This window comes from Photinus pyralis, unplaced genomic scaffold (assembly GCF_008802855.1).
Source record: "Photinus pyralis isolate 1611_PpyrPB1 unplaced genomic scaffold, Ppyr1.3 Ppyr1.4_LG10, whole genome shotgun sequence".
NCBI lineage: Eukaryota > Metazoa > Arthropoda > Insecta > Coleoptera > Lampyridae > Photinus > Photinus pyralis.
The window spans coordinates 3,813,528-3,831,062 of NW_022170250.1; the positions used below are offsets into that span (position 1 = coordinate 3,813,528).

The window sequence follows — 17,535 nt, forward strand, 5'->3', positions numbered from 1 at the left end:
ATTTTTGTTCTGCATCACGGAGTCAACTGGACCATCCAAGCGATCTGTTTCCATATTTCTAAAGGAAGCGGCATTCTCCAGGGAGAAGAGCAATAAAATTGTAACCTGAAAGGAATCTCATCCATGCCAATTACTGTAAGTTATTTAAAATTTTGACCACCCGCACGTTAGTAAGGGAGTTAGAGCATTGGGGTAAAAATGCCCCCTTTTTTTACGGAAATGTATGCGCAGGTGGTATCTGTGCTAACCACAGCAATTTTTTTTAATTGTATAAAGTAGTGCTCGATTCTTTTTAGGAATTTGCATATTAATTTTGTTCGAAGTAATTTTAATATTCCTAAAGGAATCGACCTGTGAGAAACATTTGCATGAACAAATTATATATTGTACTTATTGATACGAATCGAATCCAAACCAAGGATTTTGTTTCATTGATTGGAAGATGTGCAGTTACAGTTAAATAATTAACACGGAAGTAGATAGCGAGATACCTAAACGAAATCCCAAGAAACGAAAGAAGTAGAAGCAAGCGAAAGAGGAAGAAAATCATAGAAGGTTTATGAAAATAAAAAAAAAGCTGAGGTATGCGAAGAATCTCGAGGGAGCGAATAAGTTCTAGAAACCTGAGCATTCTGAAGAAACAAGAAAAAAACATAGAAAGCAATGAAGCAAAGGCCCCACGGAATTTTGAACAAGCCGAGCTAATTCAATGTTTAAAGAATTTGAAGAATTAAAGTTTCCAACGCCGGAGAAGTGTCTCATGAGATGTCAGAGGAAGCCAAACAACTGAGTAACTCAAGAAAATCGAGTACTCTGTGGAAGAAGTCCAAGAAATCGAACACTTCAAAACAACCGAAGTGAGGAAAGTTAGAGAAACTAAGAGACCCGAGAGAGATGAAGAGTCAGCGGAAGGGGATAGAAACTAAGGTAAAGCAATAAGACCTTCAATCTATAAATAGTTTTATACTTATCTTGAGGTTGATTAGACAGGATTTGCCAAACTTGTTTGGACACTGGTGATGACCTTTAGGCCACCCTACTCGATAATCCAAGTTCAATGATAATGGAAACAACAATCGCAGTTACAGTCGATTATTCATAGGATCTAGCTGTAAGTACATCTGAACTTTTAATTAACCGAACCCGTCTTCCAGCTTCAAGATGTGGATCACCCTCCTGATATACATTGTCACTTTCGCAATTGCGATTGTCGCGTACTTCAAATGGTCTTTTGGTTACTGGAAGAAGCTGGGCGTTCCGTACCTGGAATCGAGCATCCCCTTCGGCACCATGAATAACCCGTTGACTTTATCGGAGTCGATTGCCGACAATGTTGCTCGTCAGTACAAGGAGAGCAAGGCGTTGGGGTACAAGTATGTGGGGCTGTACGGGCTGACGATGCCACAATTCATGGTCATCGACCCTGAACTACTCAAATGCGTGATGATCAAGGACTTCCACCACTTCACCGACCGCGGCTTCTACTTCAACGAGAAAGACGATCCCCTAAGCGCCCACTTGTTCACGCTGACCGGTCAAAAGTGGAGGAGACTAAGGGCGAAACTTACCCCGACGTTTACGTCGGCCAAAATGAGGACGATGAACGAGTTTGTAGTCGCCTGCGGGTACCAGCTCAGGGACGCTCTGGGAGTGAGGTGCACGCAGGGTCCTATCGAGATCAAGGATCTTCTGGAGCGCTACACCACCAACATCATCGGAAGTTGCGCGTTTGGCATCGAGTGCAACAGTTTCACGGATCCTAACAACGAGTTCTGCATGTGGACCAGGAAGCAGTTCCATCCGACGGCGTTTCAGAACTTCAAGATGTTCATCTCCTTCATGTTTCCTGGCTTCGCCGAGATGATACGCATGAAGGTTGTCACCGATGGTGTCACCAACTTCTTCATGAAAACGGTCCGGGAGTCGATAGCACTCAGACGAAAAACTGGGCAGGTGCGTAACGACTTTCTTCAAATACTGATCGGATTGATGGAGGAGAGCGACGGAATGACACTGGAGGAGGTCGCCGCTCAGGCCTTCCTCTTTTTCCTCGCCGGCTTTGAAACGTCCTCGAGCACGATGAGCTTCTGCCTCTACGAACTGTCTTTAAATCCCGACATCCAGCAAAGAGTACGCGATGAGATCAACGCGGTTCTCAAGAAGTACAACGGCGAGATCACCTACGACAGCCTGAGGGAGCTGGAGTACATGAGTTGCGTCATCGATGGTACGTGAGGTAAAGGTTTCTCTACAATTAATCTTTTGCGCCTTGCAGAGGTTTTGAGAAAGTACCCACCGGTGCCGATTTTGAACCGGAAGTGCGTGTCGGACTACAAGCTCCCAAATACCGACATCACAATCAAAAAGGGCGTTAACCTGGTAATTCCACTGATCGGATTACAAAGAGATCCCGACTACTTCCCCAATCCGGATAAGTTCGATCCCGAAAGGTTCAACAAGAAAAACGTCGAGAAGGTCACGCCGTTTTCTTATATGCCGTTTGGGGAAGGACTTCGAATTTGTCTAGGTAAGCCGATTGGTAACCATCGGATTGATCTTGAGGTCGGGGGGTTATCTCCTGATATTGAGACGATGTTTTTTTTGAAACTGCTTGATTTTAGGACTTCGATTCGGTTTGATGCAGACGAAGATTGGCTTGCTACTCATGTTGAAGAACTTCAAGTTCACGTTGAGCGACAAAACCGCGACGCCGATAGAGCTCAATCCAATTTGCTTCGTTCTCTCCGTGCAAGGGGGAATTTGGTTGAATGCCGAAAAAGTTGCGCAATGAGCGCAGTTTATTAGCTTTAAGTCGTTACCATAGAGATGTGAACGTGTGGCTAAACTTTGGATTTTGAAATATACCCGAACTGGTGCACATTACCCAAAAAAATTAAAAAATTTCCCCGTATTTTTCAAAGAAAATATTCAATTTCCCAAAAAATCAAAACCGATTCCAATGTTGGAAATGGGGAAGGATTCCGAATGAGTATCCAAAAAAATCGATTTAAAGCTTAAAAATATCTTCAGATTCATGTTCCCCTGCTCCACCCTGGAATATTAAAAGCAACAATTCTTCTCTTCTCTCATTATGAGCACATTCTCATATTCTGCAGACACAAAAGTCAAAATAACGTCCGGGAATATTATATCTCCTGACCTTCTCGTGATTTATGTTTTCCTGGTAAAGGTCTAATTGAAGGATACGCGTGAATATATAAAGAACCTCCTAGTCCTGGTAGTCAAAAACAATTTGCAAAAATTTTCTGGAAGATATTGGGTGTATTACCTCCTCGCGCATTATTACTACTGATTACAAACGTTGTAAAAGTCTAGATAAAAGCGGGGTGAAGGAATACTTATCTGGAGTATAGAAAAAAGCCTTCCCAAGGTTCATGTTTTCCTGGTATCCAGGCAAAAAGATAAAAACTCGGAGCAGAAACACCTCCTCCCGCCATATAATCTTCTGACATAACTATATACGAAAAATTCTTGGAAAAATAACGACTTGAACACAGAAAAGTATCACCCAATCAATGGGACCACGTACGCTCACGATAAGATAAAAAAAATGAATAAAAACTTCGTGTGTTAGGAGCAGATATGCCTCCTCGCGCGTTATATTCTCATGCTACAAGAGATTAGTCAAAAATAAAGCCTTATCATGATCTCCTGCTAGGCAGAAAAAAGTTTTCTTACAGGAAGCCCTATTATTAGGACTAATTAAATACCTCCTCGGTTGTTAAATTCTCTTGATACATGCGCTGTAAAGATCTAAGTGAAAAAATCCATTATTTTTCCTAGTAGCTAGCAATTCCCATAAGAATTCCGTGTAATACAAACATCGGGCATCATACACTCCTGATACTATGGAACATTTGTTTTGAGCATGGAAAATGATCTCATCGATTATGTTGTCCTGGTATCCAGAGAAAACTTGCTCGACATTTCACAATAGGAACAGAAGCACTCTCCTGTTATATTGTAAAATTCTCCTGATGCAGAAGATTAGATCGAAAATAAAGCTCCTGTTTTGTTCATAAAAGAGACCCGCTCGTAGATTATGCTTCTCTAGTCAAAGTTTAGATAAAGATAATGTGTTGTCTTGAGCGTATTATATTGTCTTGATGCATTGAAAAAATTTGACATTTTCTGTGCTCCTGGTAACAAAAAAATATTACCGGTAAAAGTTTCAGTAAAAGAGTAAAAGAGCATAGGGAAAAACTTCTTTGTCGATTACATAGTCTCGGTAGCTCCTTATAAAAATTGTTGCAGGCTTTCTATATGTATATTAGGAGCAGAAGCACCTCCTCGCACATTGTATCCCCGTGAAACCAGGTTTAAGGTGTTTTTGGTGGTTTTGTTTTGAACCCCGTGGACTGTGTTGTTCTGGAAGCCAGAGAAAATATACCAAGCCTCTTCCGTATATTAGAAGCAGAAACACCTCCTCGAAACTTATATTCTCCTTACACAAAAGTTGAAAATACCGACTTGGCATGTTTCACTTGAGCCTGGAAAGGTTTCTCCTAATCAAGTACTTTCTCTAGTTGTCCGAGGAGATTCACAACACTTCCAATACAAACTCCGTTCATTAGGAGCGCAGAAACACTCCCTCTCACATTATATTCTCCTAATATAAAGGTAACAATTAATTTCTTTAGCATAGATACTAAGTTGGGACTTCTTCCCTGTAAAGATCTGTGTCCCCTATTCTGGCAATGGCGTGCGTGTCCATACCATGGAATATCCCCTACCAAAGGATGAATGAATGACCATTTCTGGAAAGTTGTACTAAAAGTAAAGAAGGACTCGATAACCTTTTCCCTATAACTCGCACTTCCCTCATGACAGTTTTCTTGAAATGAAGCACCATAGTGTATTATGCTCGGGGGTATTACCTGGAGGGTTTTCCATACCCCACGGCAACACTATTTTTCCACAAATCCTTTCGTCTGCAAGAATCCTCACGGTAGGTTTTGGGAGAAAACACAAGAAGTACTTGAGATACCGTAGCACCGGAGGGTCTGAGGGCTAGGGAATACTCCTCAATCCATACATCCCATCAAAAGAAGATTGAATGACCGAAAAATGATAAGAATTACTTTATAGCCCTTTCCCTATAACCCGTACTATTATCCCCTGGCAGTTTTCTGGAAGTGAGAACAGCACTGGCATATAAAATTCTGGGAGGGGGAGTGGGTGTTGGAATCCCCCCCCCCCCAGTAACATCCTTTCCTCCTAAGAAGTACTGCAAATAATTTAGCACCGGGGGGCTCTGAGGAGTATGGAATACCTCCCAGCAAAGGTAGATTGAATGATCATTTCTAGGAAATTTTACTAAATTAACCCCTATTACCCGTACTACCCTCACGAAACTTTTCTTGAAATGACAAGAGCACTATCATATAACATGCTGGGGGGTATTAACATGGGGGTATGAGTAGATACAGAAGGTCGATTCTGGACCGTTCAAGGTCACCTGGTGGTCAAGTAGGTCAAGGTCACTCGTCACCTGGTGGTTACCTTCTAAAGTCGGTCAAGGTCATGTGAATGTGATCGTGAAAATTCGAGATCACTAACTCAATTTTTTGGGGTGTAAAATCACAGTCGCACGGTCATCACCTGAGGTCACGGTCATCACCTGAGGTCGCTGACCTCATATTTTTTGGGGGTGTCAAATTTCATTCTCATGTTCATCCTAGGTCATTGACCCCAGTGAAGATCATCCAAAGTCACTGTGCACTGTGTAATTGTTGTCAACTTTTTTATTCTTCTTGGTTCTATGTATTTACATGAACTTATCAAAATAGTCTACCATAAAGATGATAGTGAAATACTCGTCTATAACTTTTGATTGAGAAGTCTGATCGAAAAAGTACGAATTGATTTAGATTCTACGCACCCAAATTAATAAGAAAAAGTGTTTTCCCGAGAAATTTTGGTGTAGTCGATTTTTGGTAAAAAAGGAAGGTTATACACTGCCTTTTTTGAGCCCCGAAAAAAAAATTGTCTCAGATCGACCCGGAAAAAAAATTTTTCTTATAGAATGTGGCCTGTAGAATCCATAATTTCAAACAGTTCCAAGATTGGGCTACTAGTTCAAAAGTTACAGCCCTTTGAATTTTTTTTCGAAATTGGTTTCTAGTCTATAACTTTTGATTGAGAAGTCTGATCGAAAAAGTACGAATTGATTTGGATTCTACGCACCCAAATTAATAAGAAACAGTGTTTTCCCGAGAAATTTTGGTGTAGTCGATTTTTGGTAAAAAAGGAAGGTTATACACTGCCTTTTTTTGAGCCCCGAAAAAAAAATTGTCTCAGATCGACCCGGAAAAAAAATTTTCTTATAGAATGTGGCCTGTAGAATCCATAATTTCAAACAGTTCCAAGATTGGGCTACTAGTTCAAAAGTTACAGCCCTTTGAATTTTTTTTCGAAATTGGTTTCTAGTCTATAACTTTTGATTGAGAAGTCTGATCGAAAAAGTACGAATTGATTTGGATTCTACGCACCCAAATTAATAAGAAAAAGTGTTTTCGCGAGAAATTTTGGTGTAGTCGATTTTTGGTAAAAAAGGAAGGTTATTCACTGCCTTTTTTTGAGCCCCGAAAAAAAACTTGTATCAGTTCGACCCGGAAAAAAAAATTTCTGATAGAATGTGGCCTGTAGAATCCATAATTTAAAACAGTTCCAAGATTGGGCTACGAGTTCAAAAGTTACAGCCCTTTGAATTTTTTTTCGAAATTGGTTTCTAGTCTATAACTTTTGATTGAGAAGTCTGATCGAAAAAGTACGAATTGATTTGGATTCTACGCACTCAAATTAATAAGAAAAAGTGTTTTCCCGAGAAATTTTGGTGTAGTCGATTTTTGGTAAAAAAGGAAGGTTATACACTGCCTTTTTTTGAGCCCCGAAACAAAAATTGTCTCAGATCGACCCGAAAAAAAAATTTTCTTATAGAATGTGGCCTGTAGAATCCATAATTTCAAACAGTTCCAAGATTGGGCTACTAGTTCAAAAGTTACAGCCCTTTGAATTTTTTTTTTCGAAATTGGTTTCTAGTCTATAACTTTTGATTGAGAAGTCTGATCGAAAAAGTACGAATTGATTTGGATTCTACGCATCCAAATTAATAAGAAAAAGTGTTTTCGCGAGAAATTTTGGTGTAGTCGATTTTTGGTAAAAAAGGAAGGTTATATATACACTGCCTTTTTTTGAGCCCCGAAAAAAAAATAGTCTCAGATCGACCCGCAAAAAAAATTTTCTGATAGAATGTGGCCTTTAGAATCCATAATTTCAAACAGTTCCAAGATTGGGTTACTAGTTCAAAAGTTACAGCCCTTTGAATTTTTTTTCGAAATTGGTTTCTAGTCTATGTGAAATATGTTACAATAAACGATAAATTTTCATGTTTATTTTTGTGTATATGCATTAGAATTAAATTTTGATTCCAAATTTCATATTAAAAGTCATCCAAGGTCAATGCTACTGCCCCATATTTTGTGGTGTCAAATTAGAATTTCAAGGTCATCCTAGATCATTAGCACCATAAATTTTCAAGTTCATCGGAGGCCATTGCCCCCTTTTTGTTATGACAAATTACATGTTCAAGGTCATTCGAGGTCATTGGCTCCATACAGATTCAAGGCCATCCGTGATCATTGACTTCTTTTTATGGCGTTAAATTACATGTTCAAGATCAGCTGAAGCCATTGACCCCATAAATTTCCAAGGTCATTCGAGGGTATCGAACCAATTAGTTGAAGTGACAAATTCCATTTTGAAGGTCAACTCAGGGAATTGACCCCACAAATTTTGAAGGTCATCCGAGAGCACTGGCCCATTTATTTGAAGTGTCCAATTCCATTTTCAGGGTCATCCGTGGCCATTGACTCCATAAATTTTCAAGGTCATCCGAAGGCATTGACCCCATAAATTTTTAAGGCCACCCGGGAGCATTGGCTTTTTTGGTCATCCGAGGTCATTCACTCCATAAATGTTCAAGGTCGTCAGATGGCATTGGTCTCATTTCTCGGGGGTATCAAATTACATTTTCAGGGTTATATGACCTCATAAATTTTCAAGGACATCTCAGGTTATTACCCCATTTTTTGTGGTGCCGAATTACATTTTCAATGTCGTCCGAAGTCCATATCCCCATTCATATTCAGGGTCATCAGAGGTCATTGACCCTATTTCTTGGGGTCTCAAATTACATTTTCATGGTAGTACGAGGTCATCGAGCCCATACCCCCCGGTAACACTTTCTTCCACAAAACCTCCTCCCTGTAGGGGATATGAAATAACCTTCAGGAAAGGAAGATTGAATGACTATTTCCGAAAAATAATACAAAAAGCAAGGAAGGACATTTTTCATATAATCCCTTACTACCCCTAATGTCATTTTCTGGCAATTTTAATAGAACTACCGTATAATATGCTGGGGGAGAGGGGATTCTATACCGCCAAAACCCCCCGGTAATACTTTCTGTCTTAAACCCTTTAACCTACAAGAATCTCATGGTAGGTTTTGGAAAAAATATCAGATCCTCTCCTCCTAAGAAGTACTGTAGATAACGTAGCACCGGGGGATGTGGGGGTTATGGAATACCCCTCATCAAAGGAAGATTGAATAATAATTTGCCAAAAATGTTGTTAAAAGCAAAGAAGGATCGATAACCCTTGACTACTCCCTAATCGCAGTTTTCTGGAAATTACAATAGAGGGGGAGGGGGGGGGGATTATTCCATTCCCTCAAATGAGCCCATTTTTTGCGGTCATATTCTACTTTCAGTCCCATCAGTGGTTAATAACCTCATTTTTGGTCATTTTCAGGATTATCAAAGCTCAATGACCTCTTTTTGCGATGCCATATTGTAGTTTCTTGCGGTGACCTTGGAAAATAGGCCAAGCTGACGTTCAAAGGTCGCCTGCCACATGTCGGTGACGTTGGAAAGTAGATTAAGATGAAGGTGAAAAATTGCTTCAAGGTCATCGGAGGTCAATGGTCCCGCTTTTTTAGTTATAAATGAGATTAAAGGTTACTCGTCAAGGTTAAAGTGAAGGTTGACCGGTAGTAGGAAGAAAGAAGTAGCTTTGAACTTGCTTAGTGGAGGGAAGGGGTCCGTTAACTTGGCCCCCCCACTGAGAGATTTCATAGTCGTATTATTTTGAAATGAATGCGCTCGTTATGCGCTCATATGCGCCACCGATAATAACTCTTGCGCCATTATCGTTTTTTAGAAATCCGAAAAAACATTTGGGGGGGCCAAGTGAACGTAGCCCCCCCCCCCCAGTACGTATTTTGTCCCTTGTAACTAGGTCACCTGATACATTTGGTTATGCGCTCAATTGCGCCACTTGAATTAAAGCTAGCGCCATTACGGTTAAGCCGTGACAAATTTTCAAAAAGTGGGGGGGCCAACTTAACGTTTTTAAAAGTTACTTTTTTTTAACATCTTTTCATACGAAATTGTACTCTCAGGTATGCGCTGAAATGCGCCGTAAAAAGATATCTTTGCGCCATTATTGTTTTTTGGATATCCTTAAATATATTTGGGGGGGGCCAAGTGAACGGAATCCCCCATAACGCATTTTGCTACCGGTATTTGTGCCACTTGATACATCTGGTTATGAGCTCAATTGCGCCACTTGAATTAAAGCTAGCGCCATTACGGTTAAGCCATAAAAAAATTTTAAAAAGTGGGGGGGGCTAACTTAACGTTTTCAAAAGTTACGTTTTTTAACATGTTTTTTCTACTACATCGTACCTTTCATCATGCGCTAAAATGCGCCGTAAACAAAAATCTTGGCGCCATTATAGTGTTTCAGAAACACTATACAGGGTGTTTTTTTGGGAGCTTTAGTTAAACGATTCTGAGAAAGTAAAATAGGTAGGTTTTTAAAAATTTGTATTTAGGAGTTACTCCGAAGGCCGAATCGATGTAAAATATTTTCAAAATGGACGCACTTCCGGAAATAACTTTTGAAAACGCTAAGTTAGACCCTCCACTTTTTAAAAATTTCTTATGGCTTAACCGTAATGGCGCTAGCTTTAATTCAAGTGGCGCAATTGAGCTCATAACCAGATGTATCAAGTGGCACAAATACCGGTAGCAAAATGCGTTATGGGGGATTCCGTTCACTTGGCCCCCCCCAAATATATTTAAGGATAACCAAAAAACAATAATGGCGCAAAGATATCTTTTTACGGCGCATTTCAGCGCATACCTGAGAGTACAATTTCGTATGAAAAGATGTTAAAAAAAAGTAACTTTTAAAAACGTTAAGTTGGCCCCCCCACTTTTTGAAAATTTGTCACGGCTTAACCGTAATGGCGCTAGCTTTAATTCAAGTGGCGCAATTGAGCGCATAACCAAATGTATCAGGTGACCTAGTTACAAGGGACAAAATACGTACTGGGGGGGGGGGGGCTACGTTCACTTGGCCCCCCAAATGTTTTTTCGGATTTCTAAAAAACGATAATGGCGCAAGAGTTATTATCGGTGGCGCATATGAGCGCATAACGAGCGCATTCATTTCAAAATAATACGACTATGAAATCTCTCAGTGGGGGGGGGGGGCCAAGTTAACGGACCCGGAGGGAAGTAGCGATTATAAACTCAGTTTAAAGTTTACAGTCCAAAGTTTGCTCGCCGTTCAAAGTTCAAAGTCGATGGCTGTACTGGTTTTTGGAGAAAATCGAGAATGCACGAGGTAGCAGAAGGTAGAAGGAGGTAACAACGGGGGGGGGGGGGGGGGGGCGAGGGGAGAGAAGATAGAAATGAGAACTGGAGGACAGAAAATATTTAACCGGAGATGTACAGAGGTGGAAAGGACATGGGAAAGCAGGAAAGAAATACTAGTCGAGGGGGGAAGAAGAGAAAAATGGACGATTAAACACATAATTTATTTGCGCTTGCGCATGTTAAGTAAGTCTACTAAGTAATCTAGAAGTAACTAAACAGCAATCCTTTCAGCTTTCAACCAAATCCCTCCTTTCACAGACAGAACAAAGCAATTGGGATTGAACCGAATTGGATTTTCGGTTCGGTCGCTCAACGTGAATTTGAAATTCTTCAGCATGAGCATTAGACCTATCTTGGTCTGCATCAAACCGAATCGGAGTCCTACAAAAACTTCCAAAAACACATACCGAAATTATTATTTCGCTTACCTAGACATATACGATTCCCTTCTCCAAATGGCATATAACAAAATGGGGGCACCTTCGCGATGTTAGCCTTGTTAAACCTCTCGGGATCGAACTTTTCCGGGTCGGGAAAGTAATCGGGGTCCCTTTGCATCCCAATTAATGGAATCACAATGTCCAAGCCTTTCCTAATTGGAATGTTGGTGTCTGGTAGGGCGTACTCCGACACGCACCTACGGTTCAAAGTTGGTACCGGTGGGTACTTCCTCAAAACCTCTGCAGGACGCAAAGGATTAACTGTAGACAAACCTTAACCTCACTTACCATTGATGACGCAGCTCATGTACTCCAACTCCTTCAGGCTGTCGTAGGCGATCTCGCCATTGTATTTCTTAAGAACCGCGTTGGCTTCATCGCGTACCTTCTGCTGGATGTCAGAGTTTAAAGACAGTTCGTACAGGCAGAAGCTCATGGTACTGGAAGACGTTTCAAAACCGGCGAGGAAAAAGAGAAAGGCTTGGGCGACAACTTCCTCAAACGTCATCGCGTCCTCCCCCTCCATCAATCCGATGAGAATTTGAAGAAAGTCGTTACGAACCTGTCCAGTTCTCCGTCTCAGCTCTATCGACTCCCTCACAGTTTTCATGAAGAACTTTGAGACACCTTCGGGGGTAACCTTCAGTCCGATTGAGTGGGAGAACCCGGGAAACACAAAGGAGATGAACATCTTAATGCTTTGAAAGGTCGCAGGGTGGAACTGCTGACTGGTCCACATGCAGAATTCGCTGTTGGGGTCCGTGAAACTGTTACACTCGATGCCAAACGCGCAACTTCCGATGATGTTGGTGGTGTAGCGCTCGAGGATGTCCTTGATGTCGATTGGTCCTTGCGCGCACCTCTCCGCAATCGCATCTCTGAGCTGGTGCGCACACGCCACCACGAGTTCGTTCATGGTCTTCATTTTGGCGGACGTAAAAGTTGGGGTCAGTTTCGCCCTTAGCCTCCTCCACTTCTGACCGGTCAGCGTAAACAAATGCGCGCTCAGCGGGTCCTCCTTTTCGTTGCTGTAGAAGCCGCGGTCGGTGAAGTGTTGGAAGTCTCTGATTAATACCGCTTTTACTAGCTCGGGATCTAGTAGCATCAGTTGCGGGGTTATCATCCCGAATAGTCCGACATACTTGTACCCCAAAGCCTTGCTCTCTTTGTACTGGCGAGCTACTCCGTCGGCGATCGATTCCACTAAGGCGAACGGGTTACTCAATGTACCGAAAGGTATGCTGCACTCCAGATAAGGAACGCCCAGTTTCCTCCAATAACCAAATGACCATTTGAAGTACGCAACGAGCGCGATCGCGAAGGTTGCGATGTACACCAGGAGGGTGATCCACATTTTGAAGCTGAAAAACGATTTGATTTTTTAAATTTTTTCAAAGGCAGTTGAGGGAATTGAAGAAACTTGAAGTAATCTCGAAAAACTCGAAGGAACATAAATAATTTGACGTTTGAAGAGACCCAAAGAAGAGGAACACAAGAGCTCAAAAAAGAAACCGAAGAAAGAGTCTTCAACTTGCAGCACGAAGAAGAACTGATAATATAACCCGAAAAAGCTTGAAGAACATTGAGGATCCCTAAAACAGCTTGATGTACACCAAGGAACCATGGAATATCGAAGAAACTTGAAGAAGATTTAGGAATCTTGAAGCAGATTGAAAAAATCCGAAGTGCTTATGAACCTGGAGTTTGATGTAGCTTACTGGAAAAACTGAGTAACCTTGAAGTAACTTGATCAAAATCCCAAAGCATGTGGAAACTTAAAGCAGATTCAAGGAACTTGAAGGAACTATTGATGAATAGTTAGTAGGACGTGTCTAAATAACAGTCAAACGACCTGTCAAATATTTAATTTTGAAGACACGATGTTTTGGTATCTTATACTAAAATTTGTTATTTATCTTACTTAGATAAACTAAATGTGTAAACTACAAAATATAAAAATATCTTTGTCATGAAAGTCATCGTAAATCACCTCTCATCTTTGTCCGACAACAATGAGAATGAGTCTTTCATTTCATAAAGGGGATAACTTAACATACCAACAACCCTTAAATTTCAACTTTTTAAATGGTGTGCGGCTCATATGAAATACTGACTCGATGTGATTGTTAAATTGTTAATAGTTACCTTAGTAAGTTAGTGATATGTGAAGTGCGGTTTCTGGGAGTTAAACACTGAAACTACGGGACCAAGTTGGTTATCATCCATTTGCTTTACTTCCCCACTCCAAAAGCAGCTATGACGCGTTCGCCATGTAGCCTACGTTACTGTTGTTATAGACATTGTAAAAAATGATAGAGCAATAAAATTTATTTTCCAAATAAGGTTTAATTCTTTTCACACCTTGTATACCCCCCCCCCCCCAAATTACTTTCATTGCTATACTTTTTGGTAGTTTGTCCACTGTATTTCTGACTATTATCAAAATAGCCTAGTTTTTCTCACTCTGCTAGCTCTTCAGGAGTAGTATGTGGCGACACCAATGCCGCCACCCCACCGGTTTTGTCGCTTGTGGTGGCGGGCCCCAGTAACATACCAAATGAGCGATCTTCTGTGTTTTTTTCGGTAAATATTTTCGAGTTTAATTTTATACATTTCAAGTCACCCAAAATACACAAACGAAAGATAAGATAATTGTTACAGAGATGATGAAGGATAATGGCTCCTGTACCACTTCTTCAAAACTTCAAGGTTTTAATTTTAGGAAGATATTTGAAGTACGTTTCAGAAGGTGGTGGGTGCTCCCTCGAAGTTATCGGGAAAGTGAGAAGTTCTCTAAACTTTTTGGGCGACAAAAGTAGCAATGGGGAGTGTGCAGCGAGCGGAATAATATTCAGAAGAAAGTAATCGAATTCTCCCTTACTCCCAAGACCACCCGGTACTACTTTCCATTGTGTTGTGGTCGCTAACGATATTTAAGGGTAAAAAGGGAGTATCGGGGAGTTTAGGGGATTAGGAAAATTCAGGGGAAACTTTGATGACCTTCTCGTAAAAATAAGAATCCTCTGCGGGGAATATTCCGCACATTCCAGACTCCACGGTGCTACTTGTTCCCTTCAAAACCTTTAGGCATATCGTCACTTTCATGATAATTTTGAGAAAGGACCATCGAATCCTTGCTTCGCTTATTTGGGGGGGTATTCCATGCCCCCCAATCCCCTCTGCCTTAGCCTTAAAAATCTCCCCCTCCCCCCTCCTTGAAAGTGACGTGGTCTCTAAACATGCTGGTTGAAAATTTAGCATTGGGGTGTATGTAATATTTCAAAGAAGAGGGCCCATATTTTTAGAGGCAGGCCATCGACTTTCTCTTTGCCGGGGGGTGGGGAGCAATACCACCCAGACCGTCTCCACCCGGTATTCCTTGCTGTTATGCTGTGGCCTCTAAAAAATTTTTAAGAATAATAAAGCAGTATAGGAAGGTCTGGGGGCTTTGGAAAATTCGATGGATTAAAAAAAAATAAAAATATCCTCCGGGTATACCGTACGGAATCACCCCCCCCTTCGGCAAATGAAGGGAGGACTCCCTCAAAATTATAATGAAAGTGGCGAGATCCCTAAACATTTGGAAGAGAAAGTAACACCGAGGAGTTTGGAGTTTATGGAATATTCCACAGAAGAGAATTATTAATTTTTAAAGAGAATTCCAATTTTCATACACCCCCCCCCCCTCTAAACTCCCCGGTATACTGCCTTATTATACCTACTTAAAAATCTTTAAAGACAACAGAAAAAAGTACCGGGGGGTCTGGATGGTATAGTCAGCCTCCCAGGCAAAGGAAAAATCGATGGCCTTCTCTTAAAAATAAGAGTCCTCTTCTGGGGAATATTCCATATACTTCCGGCTCCCCCGTGTTACTCCCCTTCTACACTGTTTCACCCAGAATGTTTAGAAACCTCGTTACCTTCATGATAATTTTGCGGAGGGAATTATTAGAATCTTCCTTTTCTTTGTGGTGGGGGGGGGGGGGGGGGGAGGATTACCAACGAATTTTTCATACCCCCCAGTACTGCCTTATCACCCTTACAAATCTTTAGGGGCCAGAACACAACACCCGTGGCTCTGGGTCCCCCAGGCAAAAGAAAACTCGATGACCTTTTCCTCAGTGTAGTGCCGGAAGGTCTGGGGAGTATGGAATACCCCCCAGACAAACGAAAGAGGGATTAGATTGTCTTCTCTCAAAACTATCATGAAAGCGACGAGATACCTAAACGTGTTGGGTGAAACAATAGCATCGGGAAGTCTGGAGGAGAAAGAGGATTATTATTACTTTCCGTACCCTTCGGTACTGCCTTATTATCCTTCAAAATCTTTAAAAACCACAACACAATAGAACTAAGTACCGGGGGTCTAGATGGTACAGTCAACCCCCACGGATTCGATGGTCCTCCCTCAATATTATATGAAAGTGCTTTGGAGGGAAAAAGAAGTAAATCTCCCAGAGCTTCTTTAAAAATAAGGGTCCTCTCCCACGATCTCCCTGCTGCTACTTTCTTCACCAAAATGCAACTGTCTTGTTAATTTCAAAGTGGAAGAGGAGTATTGAATCTGGATGGTATAGCCCCCCCCCCCCCGGCAAAAAGTTCGATGGCCTTCCCTTAAAAATATGAGTCGTTTTCTGCGGAATATTACATACACTCCAGACTCCTCGGTACTATTTTTTTCGCCCAAAATGGTTAGACACTTGGTCATTTATATGATAATTTCAAAGGGGGGGGGGGGGTAAATATTTCTTTTGTTTGTCTGGGGAGGGGGGGTTCCACACCTCCTCAGACCACATGGTACTATACTGTATTCATTTTAAGAAGGTAGCGGTAGAGAGCATAGGGAAACTTTGACCTTCACTGTGATTGGTTAAAACATAAGACAGTATTACAATGAAACATAAAACGACTGGTGAATTTTGTAAGGTGGTAGTTTATGTTGCCAACTAAACTGCCGAAGTGTCATTAGCTGTTGTAATCAAAGGTTTATTTCTGTTCGCAGTGCTGAATATTTCTACTTTACAATAATTTGGTGCCGTTTTATATTTTTCCTGTGTGTGTTTATCTTCAAACACAGCGCCATCTACTAATTTCTTATAATGAATGCAGTATAGGTATTTTCTGTTGTGCATTGTTCTCTAATGGTACCGAGAGGTCTGGGGGTACGAAAAACCCCCCAAGCAAACGGAGCAAGGATTCGATGGTTCTTCCTCAAAATTATCATGAAAGTGACGATATCCTTAAACGTTTTGGAGGGAGGGACCAAGTAGCACTGTGGAGTCTGGTGTGTATGGAATATTCCCCGCAGGGGATTCTTATTTTTACCATCGAATTTTCCTCATCCCCCAGATCCCCCTGTACTACCTTGCCCTTAAATATTTGTAGAGGTCATTACACAACGGAAAGTAGTACCGTGGGGTCTGGTTCTGCAATACCTCCCAAGTAAATTTTATAAAATTCAATGCCCCCCCCCCCCGGCCTTCAAATTATCGCGAAAGTGACGAGGTCTCTAAACATTTTGGGTAAAAAAAGTAGCACCTAGGAATCTGGAGTGTATGTAATATTACGCAGAAGTGGACTCTTATTTTTAACAGAAGACCATCGAATTTTCCTTTGCCTTGCGAGGGAGGGGGGGGGGGCAACTCCTCGGTGCTACTTTTTTCCTTCAAAACGTTTAGGAATCTCGTCACTTCACAAATAACAGGAGCGCTAAATTGAATTCTTTTGCGACACCATTTTCGTTTCCTTCTTGGAGTGCGTAATTTACATAACCAAAAATCAATTACGAGAACGTCCGTAATGGAGCTTAAGACGCTAGAAGGAGTTGATATTTTAAAATAAAGGAAATTACATTTTTATTTATATTTGTATTTTCAACTATTCCCGTGCCTCTAAGGGTAGCGTGACTTAAAACTTTTAAATAATTAGAAAGAACTGGACGTACTGGAAGTCCTCGTGTCTCTGAAAAGAACGGACATTTCACCTATAAAGTAAACTTTAAATTGAAACAAGTGGAGATTAGCGGAGGGAGGTTGCCGGAAGGCATTACGCGTGAAGCCACGGTGGGACTCGCGACGATAGATCACTCGCTAGGCTAGGCGGTAAAGTTTGAATCGCGACTGGAACAAAAAAAAACTGACTGCGAAGTTATAGCGGGGTGGTAATGCTCAGCGTCATATTTAAACAAGAACGCGGGCGTCAGAGAGAAGAGGAAAGTTTGTCGAATCAAGGAATACACGTACCGCACTATTTCGATCTATTCGAGTAGATGTTAATGAATAGTCAGGAAAATGGCACATTACTGACGAGGAAATATTGAAGTACGAGGTCCCTTTGGGCCCGAGTGC

General features: G+C 41.3%; 2 protein-coding genes across 3 annotated transcripts; one reads left to right on the forward strand and one right to left on the reverse strand.

The window, feature by feature from the left end:
* The first annotated feature begins 631 nt into the window (after nt 1-631).
* LOC116162236 (probable cytochrome P450 6a14) lies at nt 632-2,882 on the forward strand. Of its 2 annotated transcripts, XM_031475791.1 has the most exons (5): nt 632-927; nt 987-1,111; nt 1,155-2,227; nt 2,276-2,527; nt 2,622-2,882. In XM_031475791.1, the coding sequence occupies exons 3-5, from the start codon at nt 1,162-1,164 to the stop codon at nt 2,789-2,791; spliced, it is 1,488 nt and encodes a 495-aa protein (XP_031331651.1). In that variant the 5' UTR covers nt 632-927; nt 987-1,111; nt 1,155-1,161; the 3' UTR covers nt 2,792-2,882. The 2 variants fall into 2 exon arrangements, with proteins under 2 accessions (XP_031331651.1, XP_031331650.1); XM_031475790.1 differs by having other exon boundaries at nt 987-2,227.
* Nucleotides 2,883-10,890: 8,008 nt separating this feature from the next.
* LOC116162446 (probable cytochrome P450 6a13) lies at nt 10,891-13,453 on the reverse strand. Its single transcript, XM_031476064.1, has 4 exons — nt 13,334-13,453; nt 11,477-12,549; nt 11,177-11,428; nt 10,891-11,129 (listed from the first exon to the last, which is right to left on the reverse strand). The coding sequence occupies exons 2-4, from the start codon at nt 12,540-12,542 to the stop codon at nt 10,960-10,962; spliced, it is 1,488 nt and encodes a 495-aa protein (XP_031331924.1). The 5' UTR covers nt 12,543-12,549; nt 13,334-13,453; the 3' UTR covers nt 10,891-10,959.
* Nucleotides 13,454-17,535: the final 4,082 nt, after the last annotated feature.